This window comes from Amblyomma maculatum, chromosome 1 (genome assembly GCF_055883805.1).
Source record: "Amblyomma maculatum isolate TAMU_Amacu chromosome 1, ASM5588380v1, whole genome shotgun sequence".
Taxonomy (NCBI): Eukaryota; Metazoa; Arthropoda; class Arachnida; order Ixodida; family Ixodidae; genus Amblyomma; species Amblyomma maculatum.
Window position 1 is genome coordinate 367,322,028 of NC_139344.1, and position 26,626 is coordinate 367,348,653.

Consider the following 26,626-nt stretch of genomic DNA (forward strand, 5'->3'; position numbering starts at 1 on the left):
CCACAACCAGCTACACCACCATCTGAACCTAAGCGTAGCCACAGCTATTGCTTTCGCAATTACCAGGCCTAACCAAGCTAAGCCACTGCCAATTTTTTTTTTAATACATCTCCGGTACTGAGGAGTCTTTCTCTCCCTCTTCTTTTTCTTTCTTTTCTATTTTCTCTTCTGTCCGCACGAGGCAGCGAAGGTGGCTCAGCTACAGAGCCAGTAGCAGGCCCATGCATTTTCTTTTACAGCCACAACAATAGGACTATCTATCGGCTATGTCAATACAAGAGAATGGCTGACATTCTGCTACGCAATTAGAAGCTGCGATTTTTCGGGCGTCTTCTCACGGGCGTATTAATTAGTTTAGCAGCTTGCTGCCGCACCTGGTTTTATACATTTGTCTGATTTGTGTGCCTAAGACTGGAAAAATACTTTTCCTGTCGATGATAAGTAGAATTCTGCCGACGATAAACTTCAAGTAACTATATCTGCACGCGAAAGCTGCGTTTAGTAGGGTGATAGAAAGCGGGTCCAGTTTGTTTCTGGAAAGAACGTCGATATTTGCAGACATTTTAATATTTCATGTCTAAAGAATAGGAAGAAAATAAAGCGGAATAGCTGTTAAGTTTTTTTGTGTTTTTTTTTTTTAACAATATACATATGTTTCGAAATCGATATGCAAGGTTCCGTACTTGGACGTACCACAACTTGGGTGTCAAAAAGCCCGAATGCATATACTTTATATGTGCACTGATATTGCGGTGCGTATTTGAGAATTTCGGCCGGTCGAAATGGCTGCGAAGTTACGGCAGGCCTTGCGGCTATAGCTTTACAGAGTTTGGGCCTGAAATGTAAGGAAAAAAAAAAAAAAGGATGAATACAATTCCGGAGCTGGCTTGCCGCTTCTAATCGCGCTCAATTTCCAGCTCATTGAGAGTAGGAACGATTCCAGTGTCATGCCGTTTCGTTAGCTGAGCCTTCCATCACCCCTTTGGATACAGGTGGTGCCCGTGAAACTGTTTTCCTGTCCCGCGATGTGTAAGCGCCTTTTGGGTGTATATAACTGCCGTCATTTCCTCTATCGCAGTGTCACTTGCAATTATTGATGATCCTTTAACGACCGGCGTATATATATATATATATATATATATATATATATATATATATATATATATATATATATATATTCGGGTTGCGGGCGTGATTATGTGACAGCGTATGTGCAGCGCTTTTCAGGAAGCACGATTTGCCACACTGTTGTTGGATGAAACAGCGGGAGGATGGCGCAGGTCTTTTTTGCTCGCACTCGGAGAGGTCGAAATTAATTCGGATGTATTTCTCTCTTTATCCCTTCTCTCTCGCCTTTAACCCCTTCCCTGTCACGGAGAGGTTCGGTTGCCCACTGAGAGTTAACTGCGTCTTTCCTTCCCTCGTAACCACACAGTCGTATACATCAGTTCGACTGAGGCCAGTTTTGGCGAAGAAAAGGAAACCGTTGCCGAGGTGGGTGCTACTTTGATCGGTATATACAACCACAGCCGGAGCCGAAGGCACACATTTTTCTTAGACCTATATACCTCATCATTACATGCGTAGTTATTCTCGTGTCCATAAGCTGTCATTGAAACATAATAATAATTGCCAGCCTATATATATATATATATATATATATATATATATGTGCCTGGTACATTACGGAGGCCTCCGGCAAATGTATCTCCAATTAATACTCTTTTGTGCCAGCTAAGGCCATCTTATCTATCCAGACATCCAGATCTCTCTCGCCCACGTCACTTCCCGCTGAACCCTGCTAAGCTTGTCTTCTCTCGGGATCTAGTTAGCTGTTACCATGCTTTTCATTACATGTCGTATTCATTCCGCTTTATTCTGTTTGAATCAAACTAGAATCATTACCTCGCGTTTATTCCCTGACCCTTTCTTATCTCTCCGGGGCTCTGAAAGTTACATCTATCATTTTCCTTTTCATGGCTAGCCGTGTTGTCCTCAGTTTTAGTTCCCCTCCATGTTTCTGCCCCATATACAGGTGAGAACAGTTAAGATACGGTCGTTATGTACAGTCGTGAGCAAAAGTGGTATACAACACTCAGCCGGTGGTAGAGCTCAAGAAAACTGCATCCCACCTTTATCTAGCAACAGCTAAGATCGAGACAATAGTGGCGGTGCCCCACTTTATGTACATGCATGTGTCGACGTCGCTGTCCCTTACGCTATCGATAGATGGCATTTCGACGCAGTTTTTCTCAGCTCTGTCACTGCCTGAGTGTTGTATACCACTTTTGCTCACGACTGTACATTCCTCCCGCTGTATACCAGCGAACTGCCGTCCGCAATGTTAGAGTACCTGCCAAAAGCACGGCACCACATTCCCTTATAACAGCACCTGCCAAAAGCATGGCACCTTATTCCCTTAGTTATTTCAATAAGTTTATTCTCGAGGTTCGGATTCGCTGTCACTACCTATCCTGCCATTGGAACAACTCGGGGGTATTTATGTATGTGATGCTCAGGTTAGCAACGTGTGCGTTTCAGTGCCCATGATTCTCCACGCGGGTTTTGGCGCGCCTCAATAGAAGGCTCTGGATTAATTTAATCATGTGGGTTTCATTAACGAGCGCTGACATCGTACCTGAACTGCGATTTTCGCATTTCACTTCTACTGAAACTGGCTACGCATTTCATCTCCACCGCAGTGAGCCCACCGCGTCCGTTAGCGGAGCCCGCAACTTCGTACTGAGGAGCGAACGTCGTAGAACCGCATCGATCGAACTACAGCATTGATTGTAACTGCATGGTGCCGATCGAGGGACCGCAACGTATACCCGACTGTACACCGCTGCTGCTGGAGTGTGCAGTTTGGCGAGTTCTGGTCATCCCTCAGTTTTAGCGACGCTCGTTTTCACGTGGCAGCTCTCGCCCGCAAGATTATTGAGCTGTACTGATCGCGTGCTCATGTCGCTTATGCGCTCGAAAAGCGGTATGCAACATCTCACTGTGAGAAGACGTAAACTGATAATGGCAGATAAATAAAAGAAAAAGATAAAATGAGGACTTGTCGCCGTATCTCGGTCGAATTCGGTGGCCACCGTATAGGGGAACAGGGCGATAAGCGAGTTGGGAAAGAGCCTTTCTTCGAGGAAATCGAGCGTCGTCTTCCGAGCCTTTGTTGGACGTCGCGTTGCTTTCGCCATCCTTCACGGTTTGCGGCCTGAGCGTACGTCTTCGTTTCCCTCGCTTTATTTTTCCATTAGTTCTTTTTTTTTTATCTTGTCTTGTTTCTGCATGTAATCTTGTATCACGTTTGCGCACTGTTTCACTGTATAGATATAACCACGCGGCATCGTACTGGTTAGGTTCTCATACACTACTCATAAATGTTAGCATTTGTTCATACGACTATTTTTCGAAATAACCGGATTTCATTGACCATTCACGGCGAGAAGCGATATCCTTAACAGCTTCTACCTGCGAGAATGCCGGCGAGCGTAAAGCACTGTCAGGTAAAGTACAGTTCCGTTATATGGCATTGTTTTACGCCTATATATACAGGCCGACTGGGGCTCCCCGGTCTGTACGTCGGCCGTGCACTGCCGCTGCGCTGAACTTGGCCGGACAGCGATTATCGATTTGCTCTTGAAATTTTCTCTCTCCTCTTTTCTTCCCTCCCCGCGTCCAGAGTTTGTTACATGTCGCAACTGCGGCGGACGCGTAGCGCGCGCCTTTTCCATTGTGAGGTAAAGGCAGCGTGCGTTTTCCCGACGCCGTATTTTGTGCTCGCGCACGATTGAATCGCATCGTCTTCCCGTTCGGACCAAATGTGCCCTTGTGTCCCTCTAAGCTATAGGTGTCGTGTGCGCTCCCTGTGCTATTCGATCGAGGACGTCTTTAACTCACCTTGCGTCCTCTCTCTCTCAATTTCATGCAGGGTCTACCTGAGGTGAACAGGGCGGCAGCCAGCCTGCACCATCAACGCTAACGGTAAGCGCCACATCTTGTATTCTTCTCGGGCAGATGAATGTCCATCTGATAGCACGTACTACCGGACATTGCATGTCCAGAACGCGTCTCGCGCCTAACTCGCTTGCTGCGGAGACGACCAGGGATCAATGATTTCGCATATGCTGCTCTGAAGCCCTTGCTCGATTTCCGAGCGAGGCTAACATGTAGCGATCGCGGAGCGCCCTGTGTTGCTTCATTGCTTCATGGTGGGCTGTCGGCAAAAAAAGGCTCGCCGACCTGCAGAAAAATGAAGGGCACCAGATGGACGTGCAGGAATGTGCCTCATGCAGTTAGCGAAAGCTTCGAAGTCGGCTTTGTTGCGGGCAGGCGAATTTGCGCTGTTGCGCGCGTCGGGAATTCCCCATTTTCGTGCTCGCGAGCTCGATCGTTCAGCGCTTGTTCCTTTGCTTTCACGTGCGTGTTGCTCTGCAGTAATAATAATAATAATAATAATAATAATAATAATAATAATAATAATAATAATAATAATAATAATAATAATAATAATAATAATAATAATAATAATAATAATAATAATGCATCTGCTAATCAGGGTGGAGGTTTTGGCGGAGTCAGCCTCGCGGACGCGCGAGTGTTTTCGCACTCATGCATTTAGGCGGTCCTATAGGTGCATTTGCCTATAGGACACCTATAGGTCTGCCTAAACGTATGAGTGCGAAAGCTCGCTCGCGCGCCCGCGAGGCTGACGCTGCCAATATACTATGCGGCAAAAAAAAAACAAAAAAAAACAGAGAAATACGCAGGCTTAGTTTTAGTTCCGTGAAGTGAATGAATGAATGGAAAACGTTCATTGAGCGGAGCGAAGTATTCTCTTGCGCGTTTGGGTGGAGGCCCTGGACCGAAGCTCTCTATCTATCTGTGTGTGTGTGTGGGGGGGGGGGGGGGGGGGTGCGTGCGTGCGTGTGCGTGCGCGCACTTGTGCTTTCGCTGTTGCGCCTCTGACAGCGAAGAAATCGCCACGAGACGGAACCTATATATCACTTTGCGCTCACACGTGGTTTGAGTCTCCATATGAGAAGTGATTGTCGTTTGGCCTCGTTTTGGCACCCGATTGTGCCCTCTTCCGAAGTCTGCAAAAGGAAAGAGTTTACAGGCGATGCATCGCCGTACCGCAAGCTGTTTATTTGCGCGGAAAGTCGAATCGACGCGATTACATTATTTCCAGCCTGCGACGTGCGAGTCGAGTCTGTTGCACGCACCACCGCCGGAGACCTTTTCCACGTGTCTGGGGGAACTGCAGCTCGAGAGAAGTAAATGGCGCGATTTCACTCTCGTAAGGAGGAGAGGTGTCGCGACCGTTGAGAACATGGAGGGGATTGCTACCGCAGTGCCGTTCTCGTTTCTCCGCTTCGTGCGAATGATGGAGAGAAAAAAAGATAAAAATAAAGAACGAGTAAAGGAGGCTTACGGACGTCGCTGAAAAAGAAGACGATAAGAACGCCGATAAAAATGAAGGCTGGCGGTGGCCTGCACACTGAGGCAAGAGTCTTGCCTGCGTCGCGAAGTAAAGACAGAAAAGGCACGACCGCTGGGAGAGAGCGGCAGACTGAGCTTGTGGATGGCTGTCTGCTGCTGTGTTGCCGAGTGCGGAGTCAGTATTACGGCGAAAAACGGCGGCTCCCTGTCCGGCACGGTAGCGGTGTGTTTACAGGAGCGGGGGGAAGGAGAAAGAAAAGGGAGGGACTCAGTATTACAGCCTGCTCTGAATCTAGGCCGTCTCCCAATCGCTCCGACATGGCCTCGACGCGCGTCTTTGCGACGACGGGGATTTGCGGGCTCCGATGACCCGAATTGCGCGCACTTACGTCACAAGTGCGGGCGCTGAAGTCGCGAGTGCGGGCTGTGGGTTGTACGAGTGTAGCCGTGAACCGTTATGTATACTTACATATGCTGGCCTCAGGCGTCACCCGCGTGTCTCATCTTATATGTATACGAAATGCTTTTTTTTTCTTTTTCCCTTTCGATGAGGTGCACGTCGACTTGTGTGCCCGTACCTCTTTTCGGGGTCATGCTTGAGAAGTCAAGGATGCAGCTTCGCGTTTGCTGACACACAAGATGGCCCTCATATGCCTGATTGTTATCATGGATATTGATAATGAATTAACGAAACCTCGTTTCTATTGAATTGGATCCTTGGCGGGCCGAAAAGGCCAGTAGATCAGCCAAGCCTGATCAGACAGCATGCGTTGGTGTCCCGTGTCCGAAGCCGTAATGAGGCAGGAAAGGATGAGAGGATGGAAGGGACGCTGTGTGTGTTTCCGTGCGTAAAAGTGTAGTGAGCGTTATACGGTGCGATAATCAACGCTATCTGCGTTGAGCTGTGCCCTAGAAAATAGAAGGGCTGAAAAAGACTTAGCTAAAGAACTCTTCAGGCATGGTATGCTTTTATAGGAGCAATTCAAGTGACGTAACGGGCACTATTTTAGGGGTGCAGGTGCAGCTTCAGCAGTGCAAGCCGGAGCAGGTGATATCAGGCGTTTAGATATATGCCTGGATCCTTTGTTTTACATGTACCAAAAAAATGGCCGCCACTATGATGCGAGCATACCATACAGCCAGGCTTGGACATGGAGCCTTCCTGTCGTAACCACCCATATTTTCAGAAATGAACCATATGTGCGGGCGATCATAAAACCTCTCTCTCTCTCTCTCTCTCTCTCTCTCTCTCTCTCTCTCTCTCTCTCTCTCTCTCTCTCTCTCTCATTCACTCACTTTATTCTTTCTTTACTGCTTTCCTTCTCACTCTCTCCTCAGAGCTGAAACTCTTGGCCGGTAGCCTGTGGCGCTTTTCGCAGTAGGAAAAACCAAAATTCGTGTTATCACGCCGTCAGATAGGGGTCGGTGATATAAAGGCAGTGCTCCAGCGATAAACGTCGCTTACAGTCGATAAGTGTTGGAGCGCCTGAGACCAATTCATAATTAGCCTCGCTTCGCTTCCTGCTACACTGTATGTGCTGAGGGTTGTACTACTGTAGAAGATTTCCATTCTCGGATGACAGTGAAGTGCCTACCGCGTTTGTTAACGGGACAGTAAACGCCAAAACTATATGCATATATAGATTCGCAACTTTCACGTACAGTGCCGCCGCCACGCGGCCGCTTCCGGTACCGCCCTTGGGGGGATACTCGGAGAACGGCTCGTGTTCCTCCAGCTTGCTGCTGCGCCTCCCGCGAAAATTCTTTGCGTGGAGCTCGGTACTGCAGCTCCTGTAGTGTGTAACTGCTTTTCGAGTTGACTTTGGCTCGCAGACATGACAATAGATTAATAATATAACTTCTATTTTGCTGTGTCGGGCACGTAGTACGAGGGGAAAGCATAAAAGCAGTCGAATCTTCCATACACCGATTTGTTCTGACTGCACGGTAAAAGGCGGGATAAACTTGCACATGTTATCTCCAGATTATATGCCCCGGAAGGAGATGATAATTAAGTTAAGATCACGATAAGATCAAGTCAGTTACTTTATCGTGAAAAACATCGTGATAAATCCTGGTCGACGAAGAAACACCCCCCTTAGTGACAGTATGAGCGGCGTAGCTATCTCATTTCTGGGATTATGCATGGGTCTCGTTTTTTCTTGCCGCTCTAAACTCTGAGCAGAACCAAGTTTCGCAAAAAAAAAAAGACTGCGACGAAAGGTATGGCTTTCGGTGCGCATTTCTGATGTGAGAAGTTAGACTGGCGTAAGTTGCGAGCCATACGTGATAACATTTTTGACTGCCAACCAATTCATGGCCCACACATGTTCAAGAAATTAAGAATGTCTGTTTCCTACCCGGCTGAGTGAATGCAGTGTTTGCAATCAGCAGCTGCCAGATGAACGCTAGATTAGAAGCTTGTATTGAACGTTACGGAGCATACACTCACAGTCCATATTCGGACTGTTTTCAAAGCCGGCGCTCTAGCTGCCTTGCTTATCAAGTAACTGTTCCCCAAAAAAAATGTCTGTGTCAGCACTGGGTCATCACTTGCGAAAGTCAAAATCACTGCCTATCAGAGGTGCTGCAAAGAAAAAAGAAAAACAGGTTGGTTAAAGCGATCACAGCAGACCATCATTATTACCTTGTAGTGATGTTTTCTGGTGCCCAAAGAAAGTAGTACGTATTTCGATGCGACGGCGTACATTTTGAAGTGAAGGAAGAAATTTGCCCACATAAAATGCGGGGTTGGCCGCTCGGCATACCTATGCTACGCGCGTGAATACGCAGCACGACTTCTTGAAATGCTGCAGTTCGCGAGTGCCCGTGATCCCTGGATAAAAGTTCAAAGTTTTATCTATATTCGTGTTTATTCTGTCTCCGTCGAACGTTTCTCTGCAGCACTTAGTGGCGCTTAGAGTCGCCTGGGAGCCTGTCGTACTTGCGCACAACACAGTCAGCATGTAGGATGTTTCACGTACCTGACCAGCTACACTTCAGGGGTCCTTTGTATCGCACCCCTGCAACGCATGCTCACAAAGGCTTGCATACGCTGACTGACAATACCGTGCATACCTTCGCACTCCAGAACACTCGCGCGAATATTTTAATGCAGCTTCAGGAAACGTAGCCCAGCGGCCCAGCACAATACACTTGAAGCATGACAGCCGGATCCCCTCAAGGGCAGCCATATTGGATTTCCAGTGGCGCCGCCTATAGCCCGTGAAAGTTGCGAATAGCATGAAGTAACTATGCTTGCGTGAGCCCGGACTACTAAGTTTTGCGTATATGGGCGCGAGTGCCACAACTGGAGTGGACGGCGCTAGCGTCGACAGGTGGTGTTGGTGGTAGTGGTTATTTATTGTATCTACAAAAGGAAAGAAAAGATGGACAAGTGGGATCGCGTGGCTCCTCTTACTGCTGTTGTAGCAGACGCTCGATTGAATTTATGCGTTTTAAACGCTAATAGTCGCATTTTTTGTTTCGTAGTTTTGCCTGGTAACGAGTCCCAGTATTGCACTTTTTGATCTTGCATCGTTACTGAGGCTGCTGAAGTTTATTTAACCTGTTGCCAAGGTCCGTTATTGCTCTGTATCCGGACATACGCGACGGAATCCGGTGCAAGCTCCCATTGGTATACGAGAAAAATAAGCTCACGGAATTTTCCTTATTCAAGATTTAAATGGGCCAAGAAGCGAGTGGTCATTCTAATGTGTGCTGCAGATATTTCAGCGAGCAAGATATTGTCCGCGGAGTTCGCGCTAAACAGTTTGGTGAGTAGCAGCTGAAGGAATGGCGCGTGCGTTTTAATTTGCGCTTGTCGCTTGTGAAGCTAATGAAGTAGTATCTGTCGCTTGCCGGATGGTAAAGGTGCTGCTTTCACGGAGCAGTACGCTTCCAGAACAAGGAGGGATCGTGCGAAAGGTCTCATTCTTCTGAATGAAGCGTTGACACGAAAGTTTCACTGAAGTGAACTGGCACTTCAGTGCCAGCTACTGGCAACGATATGCATGCCGAGTAGTCTCAGGCAGCGTCTTCAGTGCTGATGGAATTTCAAATGCCAGAGTACGTGAAGAAATGGGAAATAGAGCGTTACATGATATGATATGCTGAGGTATGCGTAAGCATAGCTACTCTGCGTGGGGAAAACAAATATGTGCGCCCGAACCAAGAGTGCCAATGACGGTAGTCAGTGCGCAAATATTCGCTGCGTGGGAAGCACTTCTTGACACTTGCGATAAAAAAAAAAAAAAGAACGCTTATTCATAAAACTTTAGACGAGGCGGAAGAACACACCCTCCGCCGGCTACAAATAGACACTCTCGTTACACCATTTAAACTCCACCAATGGTACCCCTCACTTTACACACAATGAGTTCCCACACCGTGGAGAAATAGCTGCGGCTTTTCACATGGTGTGGGCATGCCAATTAAATCCCTTTATCGATAAACTTCCTAATCCCAATTTTGAGCGGTGGGAGGCCATTCTGCGTAGCAAGGACCCCGACCAACAACGAGGGCTGGTTCGCAGAGCCCACGCTGCTGCGCAGGCCACTGGGCTGCCGAAATAGGCGGACAACAACTTCGAGAATTCCCGTGCACTCAATAAAGTTTTCACTCAATCAATCAATCAATCAATCAATCAATCAATCAATCAATCAATCAATCAATCAATCAATCAATCAATCAATCAATCAGTCAATCAATCAATCAATCAATCAATCAATCAATCAGTTAATCAATCAATCCCCACACTGTAACTTGTTTATTCTACTATGTTCAAGGCAGCAGATAAACGGCACCGCTTCCGCCGGCGCTATTTGAAGGCTCTCAGCATCTGTCAGGCGCCTGGCAGTTCTGCTTCCTCTAGCAAATAATTCTTATAGTTGAGATTCACTGGCAGCTTGCTGCTGACTGGTTGTGTGGAGGCTTGAGTTCCTTCCACAATGGCAACAACAAGGCTAATCGGTCCACATCCTCGTCCAAGTAAACTTATCGGCCGGACCCACGCAACGGCAGCTAGCTGATTCGATGAAGTACCGTCTTGCTGAATGACGGGTCTAATACCTCAAATTAAGCTTAAACAGGCCCAAACAAAACTGTAAATAAACCAAAACGCTAATGCAGCATTAGCGGCGCAACCAAACGGCATAGGAAACGATCGCACAGCAGCAGTTTAACGCGCTTTATCCCACTTAGTGCGTCACGCGAGGTTACCGAGAGGTGGCGCCATGGTATGTCCTCGCGCCCAATTTATGTAATGCGATTATACCGTCAGATACCGAAACTACGAAACCAAAACAGCGAAGGCAGGAGAAAGGTACGACACTAACGAACACCGAAAAAACAAAGATGGCGGCGAAGCGAAAATGCCAGGGATAGGGAGACAAGTATACTTTATCGATAAATAAAGTAAAGAGAATTGAAGGAATCCACGCGCGCCAAAAGGCAAAAAATAACACCTCCGGCCTTCTCAACTTTCTACATCATTTCGAAATGCCGCCTTATGCGGAATATGATAGTCACGCATGCGCCGAGGCAACACCGCCGCCTCACCCTCGGGCTCTTTATGCAGTTGCCCCATGCAGTACCGCTAGGCGGATGCTTGGAAGGGAGAGGGAGGAAGGAAGGGAGGAATGCGCTTCGCGAGCGGGGACTTGGAAATCTTGTGTCACGCATTTGGCGCGCCCTTGAATTTAAACAATGCCGGTCACGTCTGGTTGACGTCTAGATCTTTCTGGCATTTCTCATCTCGCAGCGGAGTGAGCGGCGCTGTGCAAGAGCGTGTGGCTTGAGGCAGCCCTGTTTGCAGCCCGCAGTGCCAGTCGTCAGGGCCCGTGCATTTAATTAGTTTAATTTAATTAATCCACTTCAATTTATTTAATTAACGTACCTACTCGCACGCGCACTTAGCGCCGTGGCGTGATTTCTGCTAGCCCTCCTTTCGGCCCATCTCTTCCCTCAATACGCGAAATAGTCACAGTCTCCGTTCGTTCTTTTCATATCCCGGCCCGTCATCCCTGGCCATCACTGGGTGCAGATGGCGTCGGCGTGTGCCCTTCATACAATAAATACTTAACATACAACGTCAGTGTCTCTGCGCTGCGATGCGTGCATAATAGGAATGTACCCAGCACTTCGTTCGAAATCATTGCTAACACAGTGCTCCGCGTAATTGGGCGAGCGCTGCAAATTTTTATGCACTGAAAAGGAATCAATGCATCCGTTATTCGAGTGGAAGCGGCATACGCGCACTTGGCTCTCCGTGCACTGTTTGCCTTGCGGCTCTGTGAAAGCATAGATATTTTTTTTATTTTATTTATTTTTTTTTTTCCTGACGAAAAGATTGATTCGCGTGTTTCTCGATGGCGCTTCGCGCGACAGCTGTTTCCCAGAACCCTCCTCCGCGCCAGCGCGCATTTCGTCACTTTCGCGCAGGCGGCAGCAACACGTGCGCCATATGTATACGCTGCCGCGCTGCAGATTCCCTTTGTCCGCGAGCGTTAGGATAGGGCTCGCTTTTCCGAGAAATCGGGCTGTCAGACGTAGTGGGGTGAGCCGTTCAAGTGCATGCTGCTTTTCCTTTTTCGTGCGTTCCTTCTATTCGCATTTGTCGATAAAAGAGAGATCTTGCGTCACGTTTGCGCGCTTCGTGCTCACCTTTTTTTATTCGCGAATATTCTTTGTTACAGTGCTATTTAACACTGGCGCCAATACGCCGTTGCATTCGATCGAAACGACGGCAGACACGTCATTTGCTGAGGTTCGGCTGGGTTAGACTAGGATATTGGGCACTTGAGTTAAGTAGCTTGTGGGAGGCCTTCTCGGTGGAAACGGTAGCGAGCCTTGAGTGATGTTATAAATGGAATGGTGCGGGCTGTGCGTTGGTGACGTCAAGTTCCAACCCACATGTTCTCTGAAGTTGTGTTGCTGCGGCCCATTTCCATTTCAGTCTTCAAAGAAAGGTCCATCGAAGGCTTCGTCTCTCTCAATGCGGCCGACTCGTTTGACAGGCGTTGCTCTGTCGCCACGTGGTGCTTCTTGTTCAAGGCTGCGCTCTTGTTGGCGGCCAGAGAACGCGAGCCTCGTTCCTGCATTGTGAAACGCGATCTGTCACCACCACATCTGTCGCAGGGCTGTTCTTTCGATGTGAGTCGCACCACCGTACCTTTTTTGGCCGTTGAAGCCTCGTGCGCTGCAATGATGGCGTCAAGGGGTTGAACGTGCCCATGTCTAATTCCGGATTTTGCGCACAGCGGCCTGCTGAGCGTGCGGCTTCTGTGCTCTGGAGCGGTGTCCCGTCAGCTACCGGACTTACTCGCGTATAGGTATACGGCGAAATTTCGATCGTCCGAGGTTCCTTGGCGTGCACTGACACAGCGCTGTACAGGATGTCAAACGTTTACAGTTTGAGCTAGGGAGTCGATTTAGTGGTGTACATATTTTTGATTACTTGGGCGTGATTTCGAATACGTTGGCACCACTTATTGGATCCTGCTATATACTCCTGCCGCTGCAAAGTTTTGTTTCTCTTGAAATGTGGAAGGATTAGCTCTAAATTTCATTTTCGTGTTTTTCCAGCCTACGGAACGGTTCTCAGCATGGAGACTCAGTCTGTATTCACACCAACGCTCTCTCTCTCTCTAAGCGCTTTGTATAGTCGAGCTCTCAGCTTCGTCGCCGGGAGGCTTTCGTACCGTGCGCCTGCCCGCGTGTTCGGTGCGTATGATCCGCGATCCGCCACCGTGACTCTCTAGCGCGCGTGGGCGGGGCGCTCAAGCTGATTGGTCCCGACGCGGCAGGTCTGTGTGCCGACATCCTGTATGTGGCGCCATCTGTCGGCGTCAAGGGGGGTCTGGGCATGCGCAGTGGAACACGCGGTGGCGTATCACGGTAGCGGATCGCGGATCACGGTAAGCTAAATCTCTCTAATGGTTGGCTCATATTCGAGCAAACGCGGTACTTCGCCTCCCTTTTCTTCTAGTGGAGCTGCGGGGAGTCCTCCCTTCTCCCCGGGGCGCCCCTCATCGCGTGCGGCACGCGAACCGTCACCTGAGTGCGTCCTCGTTAACAAGCACGCGCTGGCGAAGAGTGTAATTGTTCCGAGAACCAACCAACGCAACACGGGCTTTATCTGCGCTTGCGAACCGTGGTGCGCACCGGAGGGCGTCGAACCCACTTCTCTCATTATGCGCGTTAATGAAGTGGGCTGCATCTTCTTTCGCCAAATGCGGGGCCCAGCAGGCGTGCGCGCGCCTAACGGCGTCGTCTCACTCTGACATTTGCCTCGAGCCAGGCCGAGCTGCTGCGGATGATCCTGTCGCGACTCCTTCGCGGAATCTGCGAGGTTCTTCGGGGGGAGGAGATTGTTCTTTTCGAGCGTAATACATCGGCGGCGGCGGAAAACATGATATTGTCTGGTCGAAATCTTGAAAATTGCTTACGTTTCCTATGCGCCTCGAGGGCGTTTATAGGGAAAAGGTTTCGTTGCTGGCAAGTAATGCTTTATTTCCATCTATACAGTAAAGCCGCTTCCACGTCTTGACCACGCTTCCACCAGTTTGATCAAACTGGGCCTGGAGCAGATTGTGCAGCACTCACTAAACTGGTCTCGACGAAGGATCTTCAGTAGAGAGCTTATTCACGTGACGTCATTGCAGCTTTACTGGCAACCATAGCACGCACAACGCAACATTGGAGAGGGGAAGAAAGAGAGAGAGAGAGCCTACGGCGAATCATGATACGGCGTCGGTGAAATCTGAACTCTAGTTGGACGGCGTTGCAAACGGTGTCTCAAGTGTTTGACAAATGAACTGCGCGCAGCAGGCAGGACGTCGGTAGACCGGCGCCGACGCGTCGGAAACATTAGGGCAATTTGTTTAACCTACACCACCTACAGCAGTGCAGCAAAAATCTATTGTAGGTATAGGAGATTTCCTACACTGGTGTAGTTGGTGTAGGCTAAACAAATGGCCATATTTTTTCGTTTGCTTTTAGTTTCGAACCGCCCAACTTTACGGCGTCTCCGTAGTACAAGGGTTGCCACAACTGCCGCCTGCTAAACCTGATAGTAAATAGGGTCTATAGGTACCAGAGTAGGTCGAAAGGAGCTTCCTTTATTTACCGATATCGTTATCGTTATCGATGCGGGGTAAGACCAACCGTGTCAGGCTTCGCGGTTCGTAATTATGTACACCTGAAAGGGAAGAGCTAGCTATGCGGGGCAACCGTCTGGCATCCTTAGTCGGCACGTGGCAATTTTTCAAGGAGCGATGGAGACCGAGGAACGGAGGTCGACTGATGTCCTTTCTAGCATGAGCGTTGCCATATTGCTCGATGGGCTGCTTCGAGCACCTGGTGAAATATTTGTGGTAGTGGTGGGGTCAGGTGCAGGCTGTACCGTCCATTGAGCATCCACCACGCGGAGCTATCCCTAAAGCTATACATGGTGAGGTATACTATACTATACGCGCGCTATATATTCAGTTCCCGGAACGGCCGAGAGCCGAATGTTAGTTCAGTGGGTGTATACTATGTACATGTGACCGCGAGCAGAGGTGAAATGTTCTCTGTGCCTTCTGTATAGAGCTTTATATAAATACCGAATTCGCAGGTTTCGCTGGTGCTTGTGCGACGGTATCCCCGATACGGTGTGGGCGCACGGCGCTTAACGTAAAATACATCCGTGAAAAGGGAACCGGAGCACCTTCAGCCGTACTTAGTCTTTCCTTTCTGAACTAGCTCTCTGATCGTGAAAAGCCGGAGTTACAGCTGAGCCGAGAGCTGCAACAGGTCCACAGCGTCTCCCTTTCTCCCGTCTCGCATTTTTGCTTTTCAAATTTAGTTTCACACGGCGTTTTCCATTAAAAGACGCTGTCAAGAGAACGGCGGTCTGCATGGGTACCGAGCTCAAACTCCGATAGCACCGCCAAACTGCTTGGACGTAGTGGGTGCAGGCCTTCGTCGGGCAGGGGCTCTTCGTTTTGACGACGTGCCCCCTACCCAGCGCGATTTTTATTGCGAAAGCAATACTATACACTAGGTCTAACGGCTCGTCTCTGTGTGCCGTGTCCGTGGTCTCCGAGCCGGCGCTGTGCCGAACAGAAGAAGGAAGTAAAAAAAAGAAAAAGAGGAGGAATGAAAAGAAGATGAAGAAGAACGCTCGGTACCCGCAGTTAATGCTTTCTATATGCACTGGTCTGGTTTGGCGCTTTCTCCTGTCTGCGCATTCTGCGGGGAACCGGAAACAATAGATCATTTCTTGATATTTTGCCGCCGTTTTACCATGATGAGAAAACGGTATTTAGAGAAGCCTGGGTCTTAATTTGAGCAGCCAAATTTTATTATCGTTCGGTGCCACCATGCTTGGGTACAGCCACAGGCCTGTTTTTAACGCCATTCAAAACTTCTTAATAGAAACAAAACGTCTACCTTGCTAATATGGTTTGAATTTTTAATCTGTACATATAAATCTTAGTATTCTCCTACTGCGTGCGTTAGTATTTACTTTTTTATTTTGGTTTTTCATATTTACATTTCCTTCTATATTCCCTAGCATTGATTTCTTTTTATTTTTGCGATGTAGTTATACATCTCAAAATCTAATATCTCTGCACCCAATTCTTGGCCGATCCCCCTGTGTGGGTATGTGCCATCAAATTAGAGGACAACAACAACAATAATGCTTTCGCTCCATATTCGGTTCAGTAGTGTTGAACCCTTCTAATTTTTGTCTCGTCAATCGACATGCAGCTCGTCGTCTCACGAAGATGCACTTTGTGTTGGGCAACTAAAAGACCAGCTCGCCCATGGATTCATGTCGGGCGCTGTAATCCGCGCTCGTTTGCGTTGCCGGCGGAGGAAGGAAACAGAACGAGAACAGTCGCCGCCATCCAGTTTCCTGGCGTCGGTTCCTGCGCTCTTGTTCGCCATGCTTGGCGCACTCTTCCCCCTCTTCCTCCTGACGCTCATTCGACGATGCGGGGCGCCGTGCGACCTCGCGATAACGCTAATTGCGTAGAAGATACCGAGCCGCTCTTTTCTTTTTTCTTTTTCTGTCTCAATTTCCTCTCTTCTCCAGTACTTTGTTTTCCCTCGTCTCTTTGTCGCCATCTTTGTGACCTATCTGTCTCTCTCTCTTTCCTTTATGTGTAACCTGTTGTCGCCGCGCGACGTGCTCTGTGCATGTGCGATTGGTGCTTTGTTACTCTTTTTTTATCCCGTTTTTTTTTTTTCTTTGGTGAATTTTTGCGGAGACAAAAGCACTGTGAAGCGACGTGGAAAGAAAAACGACTTGTGCGAGTCTATTTCTCGAATCATTATTTCCTCGCTTTTGTCTGGCTATAGGACGATACCAGGGGTCTCATTCTTCGGGGCCGTTCCCAGACAAATAGAGTATATACAAGCTTGTCATTTTTGGTCGTCTCTGGCGTCGCTTCGCGTAACGATTTATGACGGGAATAATGAGTGTGTGTTGTACTTCCCGCTCGCGTTATCCGGGCCCAGATTTGGTCACGGCAACTCCAGGATTTGTCGCAGTCTCGCGAGTCGTTCCTCTTTGCCTGCAGTTACCGTTACCGTATGAGCGAAACTGACTTGGGCGAATACAGCGTGCGAATGTCACCGCTAGGTTGTCGGGGAAAAATTACTCCTCGTCGCGGCCTACCTGAACATGTATTATAAGCCGATAACTAAAAGTACTCACTCCCTTTTCGTTCCAGTTCTGTTTGTCGTCATTGGGTCGAACGTTGTCATATCGCTGCTACCGCCCGAATTGGTTGCTTGCCGCCGTGAATGGGGATATGATGCAGGAACATGCAAATAATTAGCATTGTGCGTTACGAAGTGATCTTGTTTGCATAATCATCCGCGCGTTATTCCTTTCGATGATCTGCTAGTTGCAGGCTCAAACTATTGCGCATTATACTGTTATGCGTACCTCAAGTGAACAGTCGAAAACTTTTCTCCCCTGCATAAAAATGTTCCTTTTTTTTTTTTTTTTACCCTTTTCGGTTGAGGCAACAAAACTACCTTGCACAACCCTGTTATGCTTCTCTCACGAGAAGAGCTGGTAGGTGTACAGACGCTTCGGCTACTTAATTGTGCACCGTAAATATATATATATATATATATATATATAAGCGACATTGCTGGCGTTGGAGGCGAAGCGCATTAGCGCCAACTTATGCGTGTTAAACGTTATTGGGGCAGTTTAGTTAACCAGGCGTGATATACAACTATCCACTAAAATAAATGCAGAGGAAGAGGGCGGTAGCAGACGGCGGTAGAAGAGGGCGACATAGCCAATGGCGCAACAATGTGCGTGCGCCAGCCACATGCACGCTGCTCGTGAAAAACTTCCACGTCTCACTCGGCGACGTCTCACTTCGTCGACGGGAGACTCTCTTTCGTGGAAAGCGGAAACAGTTTTTCGATTTTTGCGCGGAGATCTTTATTTTATTTTTATTTTTCGTCGAGCGCTTTTCCTCCTTAGCTTCTTACGCGCTGCTCGGGGCTAGAGGCCTGCGGGGCATGGCGCGACGAATTCTTGTGTGGGCCCCCCTCCTGGCGCCTTCGCTTGGCACGCTTGGCTGCTCTGTTTAGCATACGCCACTTGGGAAAGGAAAATGAGTCCCAGTACCTTGCAACTTTGTTTCTGTCCTTTGCTGTGTGTGAGCTCTCGGGCAACTCCGGGTGGCACGTTCGCCCCCTTGTCGTTGCGTAAGCGGGTACGCGTACAAGGAGAGTCCGGTCCTTATGGCCATGAACTGTCCGACGGGCCGGGTGCTGCTGTTGCTTTCGTTTACGGCTTGATTACCACGGTCATTGTTTCGCGGTACTACGACGCGTATCTGTCCGCTGCCGCTGAGGGACTTTGCAGGTCCGTCCCGCCGTGATGGCCGGCGCATTCAAGAAGCCGCGAGACATTGTGGTTTGTTGGAGAGGTTTATGAACGAGCTATTCTTTCTTGTTTCGCGCCTGTGAGGCCATGAACCTGCGCGGTCTGCCGCTGCGTGTCCGATAGCCGTTGTCTCTGCACAGACGTGGATAGCGAATGTGTCCCTTTCAAAAGGCACTGGATGTGTTTTGTGTTGCAAGTTTTTGGCTTCATTGCCACACGGCGGGTGGTTTTCTTCCGTCCTGGAGAATACAGGGGGAGCGGTATCGAGAGTATACGAGAGCAGTAGTATGGAGGATGCGAGGGGAGCAACATCAAGGGTGTGGAGAGATGGCACTGAGGGTATGGAGAGCTGGCATCGTGAGTACTGGAGAGTATCGACAGTGCTAGAGAGTATCGGCGCTGCTGGATGGAGCCGAGTGCTTTGAAGCAGTAACATGCGTTCGGGAGAGTATATGAACGAGGTAAAACAGTATCGGGAGTACGCATTGCAAAGTTTCAGCAGTGCTGAGGGGAACTTACTGTACTGACGCAGTACCACGTTTTCTGAAAGATTCGGTTTGGAACATAGTGAGACTATACGGAGAGTATAGGAATGTTTCGCGGGAGAATCGCCTTGTGCCCGCTCTGTCTTTGATGCGCTTAAAAACCAGATAGAAGTTTGCGGTAGGTAATGTGCTGCTGTCCTGCGGTGGATCAAAAACTTGTTATGCTTCCGCTTTCTTGCTTTAGCAAGAAAAAAAAAACTACTTGGGAAGTCTATCTTGTTTATGCGAAGTTCTTGCAGCTTTTAGGTACTGCAACGTTAATCATGCAACTATACAAGTGCGCCCACCCTCACACAGGAAAAAAGAAAGCTTCTTGGTTGGGTAGACAGCCAACGACAGAGATTTTGTAACTCGAATCACCTCTGTTATTTGTTAACCTCAAGTGATGTTTTGAAGAAACGTTCTCCAACTTTCGATGCTTTCAAGAGGCGAATGTAATTTGTATATGCCTCTACGGGAACGTAGGACGCTCATAACTTTGACACGGCAAATCTAAGGCGTCAGCGTATAGTTACTGTGAAATTCGGTTAATTTTCAGACTATACGGACAAGACTGTACGGACTAGGGTATAATTTTTACGTTCCGCTGACTGTTAATCGCGAACAAGGGAAACGGTGTGGCAGAGCGCACGCGTTGCACGGCTGCGCTCTGCGAAACCGCCTCGCGTAATATGCTATCCAGAGAGTGCCGATCGCTATCTTATCGCCATAAATAAGGGAGGGGACGTGAAAAAGATTCACCTGCCGCCGAAGAAAGCGCAAAGTGGCGCTTTGCTTCTCTTTTTTTTTTTTTTTTCTCATGGGCGCGGTGCCACGCGCCAACGAGTTGTTGGCACCAACCCGCCTTATCCGTTAATCCCCGGCGCTGAGAGATAGAGATCGAATCTGCGGAAACAAGCACACGCACAGACGCACGCTAGCGAAGCAGCGCATTGCCGGCATCTTCTACTTGGGGGCTTCTGCCTATTCGTCGTACCATGTACTACCGATGGGTCCACGTGAGTCGACTGCGGAAGGCGCTGTGCATCTGCATTTTTTTTTTCTTTTTTCGCCCAGACGACGCATGGACGCAAATGGGTTACGTTTTTAATTGGGTGCCTTCAGCTGTCTGTCGCCTCCCCTCCCTCTTCCCGACGGCGCTTATAGATAACGACCACTAAGGCAGCGGGACGTCTTGCCACAGCTGGTGTCGCTCGACGGCGTAATATATATCGACTGTGGTCCGGTTCCGCTGCAGCTCTCGATCACGCCGCGCGTCAAGACAGCTCTGGGGTGTAGGACAAGGTCGCGGCTGAACTCATCTGCTCTTGCAAAGCTCTTAAGCCGCCAGAAGGTGGCGTGTTCGACTCAAGGGCGAAGTTGAAACAGAAGACAAAAAGGCAGTGCGGTCTATAGTGTTAATCGACGAGCGTGCTGCGCGCATGGAGAAGAACCTCGGCGTAATTTAGGAGATGTGAAAATTCAGCTTGGTGATCATTAAAATGTTACAGGAGCACGTTTCCGGTGTTTGAAATTTTTTCGCGCGTGTACCATAGTGAAGATATGATGCTTACTTTGGTATGTATGCGAGCACACCAGTGGCAGCGTGCTAACATTTATAGTATACATAAAGTGCTCCTTGATATTCGCTGCGTTACCGTGACAAACGTTTTTAGAGCGTAAGCTTTATTCCTGCCATGTCAAAAGTCAAGGTCACCCGGCTCCGAACATTTGTCCTTGAGCTCCCGCGCTGTGCAGCAAACATCGTCGTCTTCATCAAGTTACAACTGTAACGCACACTAGCGCTACGCAGTGAACATCGTCGTGCTCATGGAGTTTCATCTGCGCAGCTCCTTTGTTTAACCTTAGTAAATACGTCATGCACATATGACATCTGGCGAGTGCGGGCGAGGCCCACGACTGTAGTGTAGAGCGAATCCACAAGGCGGCGTGGCGCAGAGGAAGCCACTCTCGCTAAAAACAGGACAAAGACGAGAAGCTTACCGAGCTCGGAAGTGAGTCGAGGTCGAAGTGAGAGCAGCGACATCAGCTTTATGCTCGTGAAACTTGGTTCAAGGGTAATCGAACCTCTACAGTTTTTATCGCAGTGACGTGCTCCGCATTATTGCGGCCGGAACTTTACGTGCATATCTGCTACGTTTCCGCTTCAGCTAAATGCCCTTGGCTGGCATTTCGCTGTGAGTGTTTTCTGGGGTCTTCAATTTCAGCAAAACCCGTGTGCTTCTTTGAATTATGTAACGTATAGTAGACTGCTTCGTAATATTGTCTTCAGTAGTCCGCCGTCCTTTCATGCATAGGTGGCGGCGCTGCGGCGTCTTCATGTCATAGTGCACACGTTCTTTTTGGTTTTACGACGGCATTGTACATGCGCTCGTACCTACCCGCCATATTTGTCTACCGCCTTGACGGTGGGAAAAGTTGTGTCCAGCGGGCGTTTGCAAAATATTCCTCTCCTTTTGCTCCCTCTCCCGGCTGTTCCCCTTCCCTCATGCAGAGTCCAGTGGGCTTCGGTTACCCTCCCATCTTTCCATTCTTTTCTTTCTGTTGTGAACAAAGGACTCTCGCGGGTCACGATGTGTTGATTTTCTTACTTCGGCCAATGTACGTTTTTCGCCACTGTCAAACACTGATGGTATTGCTGTTAAATGTTCGGCCAAGTTAAAAAAAAAAAAATGTAGATTTCATTCTAAGTGCATGCTTTCATCGGCGCCTCGTGTAATTGTCACTGCCTAATTCAGCAGTAATGAGCGCTGCTCACCCCTCGCATAAATAAGGGTTTGACAATAGCGGCAGAAGCTACGTCGCCAATGTGTTTACCGTGCCGCATGGCAGGTGGCAGCACCAGACCATGATTTAGCCTTGCTCTAAGGTCTCTACGAGCACCATATGAGCGGCATATATGTTATTCTCTGTAGCGTTCTTCGTACGCTTTCGCCGCACGATGCCGTGTAACGAGTTCTCGCTTCGAGTTGCAACACCGTTGCTACTAACCTCCTGATAAGTGCTTCGAATCGTCGCGCCCCTTGCCGTGAATTGCCGAAGTTGTCGGTAGTTTTCCCATTTAACCGCGCCTTTCTTCTCTTTTCTCTCGCTTTTCGGGCACCCTGTGTAATGCTAGCGTGAGAGTGCATTTGTAATTTTCAGGTCACGTTCTCGCGTGAAAAACGACGTTGGCGAAGAAAGGCCATAAAATCTTAAGTACCTTTTTGATTTGCAAATTGGTCCCCGTCGTTTCCTCCTTGGGCAGCTGCTGAAAAGCAGTGGTGGGATATGTATATGGGCAGCTGGATTACACGCTCTCGATAGGCTGCACGTACAAACGCCACGATCAGGTTCGATCGTGCAATCGGAAATAGGCGGCGAACGTCCGGGCAGTTTGTTGCAAGGCCGTCGTTTATTGCATTCGAGTCGGATAGGCCTGTCTTGCATTACGTTTTCTTTTTGTACGCAGCTCTAGTTTGGGCAGACGGTTGAGCCAGTTTGTGCGCATGGAACAAGTGGTTATGATAGTACTGCACTTGAGATTGGTGAAAGCTTCGATGCCTGCAGACGCGAGCCTCTGTATTTGCGAACTGATTTTCGATTTCTCAACGCACAACAATCATTGCGAGACGCTGGAAAACACCTTCAGGACTCTAAAACATTCATGAGATAACGTAGAAACGTAGGCTTTCACATTCTTACATATAAACGATCTTATATGTCGCTGCTGATTATTTTAAATGTGGTACCCTGCGCAAAGTTATGCATGATTTGCATTATTTGCGTACATATATAGTCCACTGTAAACGGGAGAGCTCATGATATAGTTTCGAGTATTGTTGATAGCTTTTCATCACGTAGCTGCTGCGTAATTGTATGAAGTCTAAATTACTGCATATGAAAATGTGTTCCTGCGTGATCGACGTCGTTAGGAGTGCGAAAGAGAAAACTGTCCGCCGTCGTCGGCGGCTTCTGTACGAGGTCTCCATTTGCCACCAGCGGGAGACGAGGATTGCGGAGTTTCTCTAAGATCATAGTTTCTCTAAGACCTTGGTTCCCGAAGCGATTTTGATTTAAGAACCACCCAGATCGGCTGTTAGACTATATAGCGGGTAAAACCACTACCCTGCATGTGCTGCATTTAGGCCAGAGACACCGGCCCGATGCTTCCTCCAGGTTGACGCCTACAGATATCGCGTTGCCTAATATGGTGCAAGAGCGTCCGGCTAGGTGCTAGTAAAAGTTTCCTCTGTTCCTTTTGTGTGAAGGTTAAACGTTGTGACCTAGATGTGCGCATGGGTGCGCGTAACGGAAAGGAAATCCGTGCCTGGACAGTATGCTCCCCGTCTACCAAAACTACTGACGCCGCTTGCGCTGTGGTAATTCCCTGACCGTCTAGGGCTGCAAAAATGAACGAATGAAAGGGAAAGAGCCGCATCTGCTCGCGTCGAGGGTTGAACGGGTGTATGCGTGTAGGCGCGCGTTTAACATTGCCACGCAGGAAACCTTTCGAAACGTCGTCGTTGCAGTGGTGCCCTGCAGGTTAGCGCTGTTGGCGAATGCCTACTCCGTGCTTCAAGAGGTCGGGGTGGGTAGACGGGGGGTAGGGTAGACGGGGGGGTGCTGCCGTGCGTCGCGCACCTTTTCCGCGTTCGGCTGTGTCTCGATATAGTATAGACATCGAGGAAACGCGTCCGGCGTGCATACCACTTGCGATGGAGGAGGGTCGGGAAAAGAAAAGAAAAGCATCAAGAAAGGCGAAGAGACAGGGAGTTGGCCTGCTTGTCGCGCTCATTGCGACGCGACCCGAACCACGCGGGTCGCGGGAACGTGACCCCGACGATAAGACGGAGAGGATGGGGTCGAGGGGCTGACAACACGGCGCATCGAGTTCAGGCGTCAACTGCGTCAACTAGGACGCGGGATCACGGGGAAACGCGCTCGATATTTTATAGCTCATACGCGACGACGCCTTTTGTGAATATAGATGTTCATTTAGTACCAGAAATGGTATATGTATACGCATATGCCCGCACATCTCTTGTGTATAGCCTGTCTGCTGAATCGGTGGCCTTGTACTACTGTCTACAGATTCGTTATAGCAATGATAGATAATTTTAACAGCTGCGTGGTGTTTTATATCTGATTTATGTGGGTGAACACTCACTGCGCATGCAGGTACAATGCACACGATGGGCCCTCATTTAGTCGGGTCACATATCACGCGTTTTGCTGAGTGCTCTTGGCGCCTCTGGCTCGTTAAGAAATAGATGTAAGCTTCCCGTGGTATTCGTGCTGTCCGCATTCACTCGTGGAGAAGTATCTGTGCAGACAATTTACGTCGCATTTGTAAGTATTTCCCTGCAGACAATTCGAAATGGGCTCCACCTGCCACGCAATTTACTTTGTATATAGTCACCTTGGCGACCTTCTTTGGTGCCATTCTTGGAGGTCCGTTATCATACATGGAAAATACACTGGCCGAGGATGAGCTGCCGAGAATGGGTCGTGCAGTGTTGGTTGGCTTCGCAGTGGGCGCACTTGTGTTAATTCATGGCTGTCGTGATAACATGCCTTTCCTTTACCTGGACTATGACACATGGTTCGATCGAGGGATTTCTTCTCAAGTCAGGGGTAGCGCTTGAGCCATTTCAGAGGACATAATAGTCTCATCCGAAATAAGACCTATAGATGTCTGGCCGCAGTACGTACTGGACCGCCTAATATCTGCTCAAAGATGCGGGAATGCTATTTTCTGAAAATTTCGGAGTAGCCAAAATGAGCCCCTTGGCCTATAATGGCGCAGAAGTCACTACACTGGTACCGATCGATTTGTCTCTCTATGTCGATCGCCTCGCGGAGGATGGAAAACCCTTTGAATTTCGGATTTTGTTACATTCTTTTGCGCGTCTTTCTACTCGCAGGCGACGATGACTTAACCAGAGCCGATCTTTTCGCCAAAGGACAGCGGCGACAATGGCCGGCGATGACCAGGCGAGGCAGCGCAGCACGAATGGCTGCGGCGGCGGCGGCGGTGGCGGCGGCGGCATGGACGACCCCGGCAAGCTCAAGAACGGTAACGGACTGCTGTTGCCGTCCAACGGTAACAACCACCACAAGGGCCTCAATGGCGGCGCAGTCGACGGACTGGGATGCAAGGTCGTACATCCTGAAGAGGACCCGGACTCCATATGTGGCCTCTGGTTCTTCAAACCCAGGTGGGCAGTTGGGTATTCAGGACACACATTCAGCTGGTAGGCCGGCTGACTTCTGGGTCCCCGTGGCACGCAGTTCGGGGATTTTTGCTTTACTGGTGAGCAACGATAGGTCGTTACATCAGAACAGCTGTTTGTGGAATTGAGACTCGACAAATATTTTCACGAACTGTCGCCACAAAACAGAAAATGACTATTTATCGTGGCTATTTAGGTCAACTGTGAAATAAGTGCGCACTTAAACTTCGGTTTTAATTTCGGTTTCGGGTTGCCCTCACTTGCGAAACAAAATGGTCACTGTTGTAGCAATCTTCCCATATGAGCAGCGGAGGTGTTGTCAAGGCGTGGAACTGCGTCTAATAAATAAATAATAATATAAAATATTGTAGATATGCTTTATTGACAGTATTAGGTTGCTTTGTCTATTTTGCGCGCTACTTGCACATTTACGTTGCACCTAGCGGTGTGTGAACAGGGACAGATTAATTTTATTTATTTTTATCCTCGAGGCAGTGAGGCATTGAAGAGGGGAGTGGATAAAAACAAGGAGCCTGTTTACGGGGTGTTTATATTGCTACTCATATGATAGTAGCTAAACCAGTACAAAAGCTTTGATGATCGGCAATGCTTCACAGTCTGCGGTGGTGCCTTTGTGGCATAGTCCCCTGAAACCCGTGGACTGCTTCTCGCTCCTCTTCGCGGCTCGCAGGTGGCTGCAGCGGTTCGCCAACAAGAAGGCATTCCTGGCCGTGTTCTGCCTGACGAGCGTTCTGCAGGGCATGTACTACACGTACTTCGTCAGCGTGCTGACCACCATCGAGAAGCTGTACCAGATCCCGAGCAAGACGACCGGCATCATCATGTCGGCCACCGAGATCGGCCAGATCGGCGGCGCGCTGCTGTTGACCTACTACGGGGGCCAGGGCCACCGGCCCAAGTGGATCGCCTGCGGCATGCTGGTCTTCGCGGTCGCCTCTATCCTGTGCGCCACGCCGCACTTCATCTTCATCGACGACTCGCTGCTCGTCACGTCGCAGGCTAGGTTCAGGGGCACCCAGAACGCCACCGTGTCCTCGCAGTGGGCCAAGCTCTGTCACGCGCCCGATGCGCTCGCACCCTCCTCCTCGTCCTCGGGCAACGTTACCATGGCGTCGCTGCTGGCCGCCGGTGGAGGTCAGTGTGCTGTGCGAGGTTTTAACCACCGTCGTTCGTCCGGGAGATGCCATTTTGTTTCTCAAGGATATCACTTAGTCCTGGGTAAACTTTTGTCTGACAGGATTTAGTTATGTACCCACCAGCCATATTACGGCGAAAGCCTTTACTCATCGTTGTCGTCAGCAAAAGTGTCACGCATTTGCGGCGGCTCTTATTTGTCGAGACGGGATGACGTCATGGAGGTCTCGACCAATCACAGAGCACCTCCACAGTATGCGCGAATGAGTGCCTTATATGGCTTATGTCAATCAGTGATTAATTACTAATTAATGACCAATCAAACTGAATAATTATTGTCTAATTAAATTGTAATTACTAAT

General features: G+C 49.0%; 1 protein-coding gene across 9 annotated transcripts in view; it reads left to right on the forward strand.

Annotated features, from left to right (window-relative positions):
- The window catches only part of LOC146208067 (solute carrier organic anion transporter family member 74D-like), a 190,170-nt gene that overhangs the window by 138,871 nt on the left and 24,673 nt on the right, over positions 1-26,626 (forward strand). For 6 of the 9 annotated variants that reach the window (XM_084591741.1, XM_084591739.1, XM_084591740.1 and 3 more), the window contains 3 exons: positions 3,935-3,987; positions 24,801-25,094; positions 25,801-26,264. In XM_084591741.1, coding sequence (XP_084447867.1) covers positions 24,853-25,094; positions 25,801-26,264 — 706 coding nt within the window. In that variant the 5' untranslated portion in view covers positions 3,935-3,987; positions 24,801-24,852. Of the gene's footprint in view, positions 1-3,934; positions 3,988-11,904; positions 12,002-12,578; positions 12,598-19,773; positions 19,893-24,800; positions 25,095-25,800; positions 26,265-26,626 lie in introns of those variants that run through there. The other 3 variants (XM_084591744.1, XM_084591745.1, XM_084591743.1) reach the window with 3 other exon arrangements.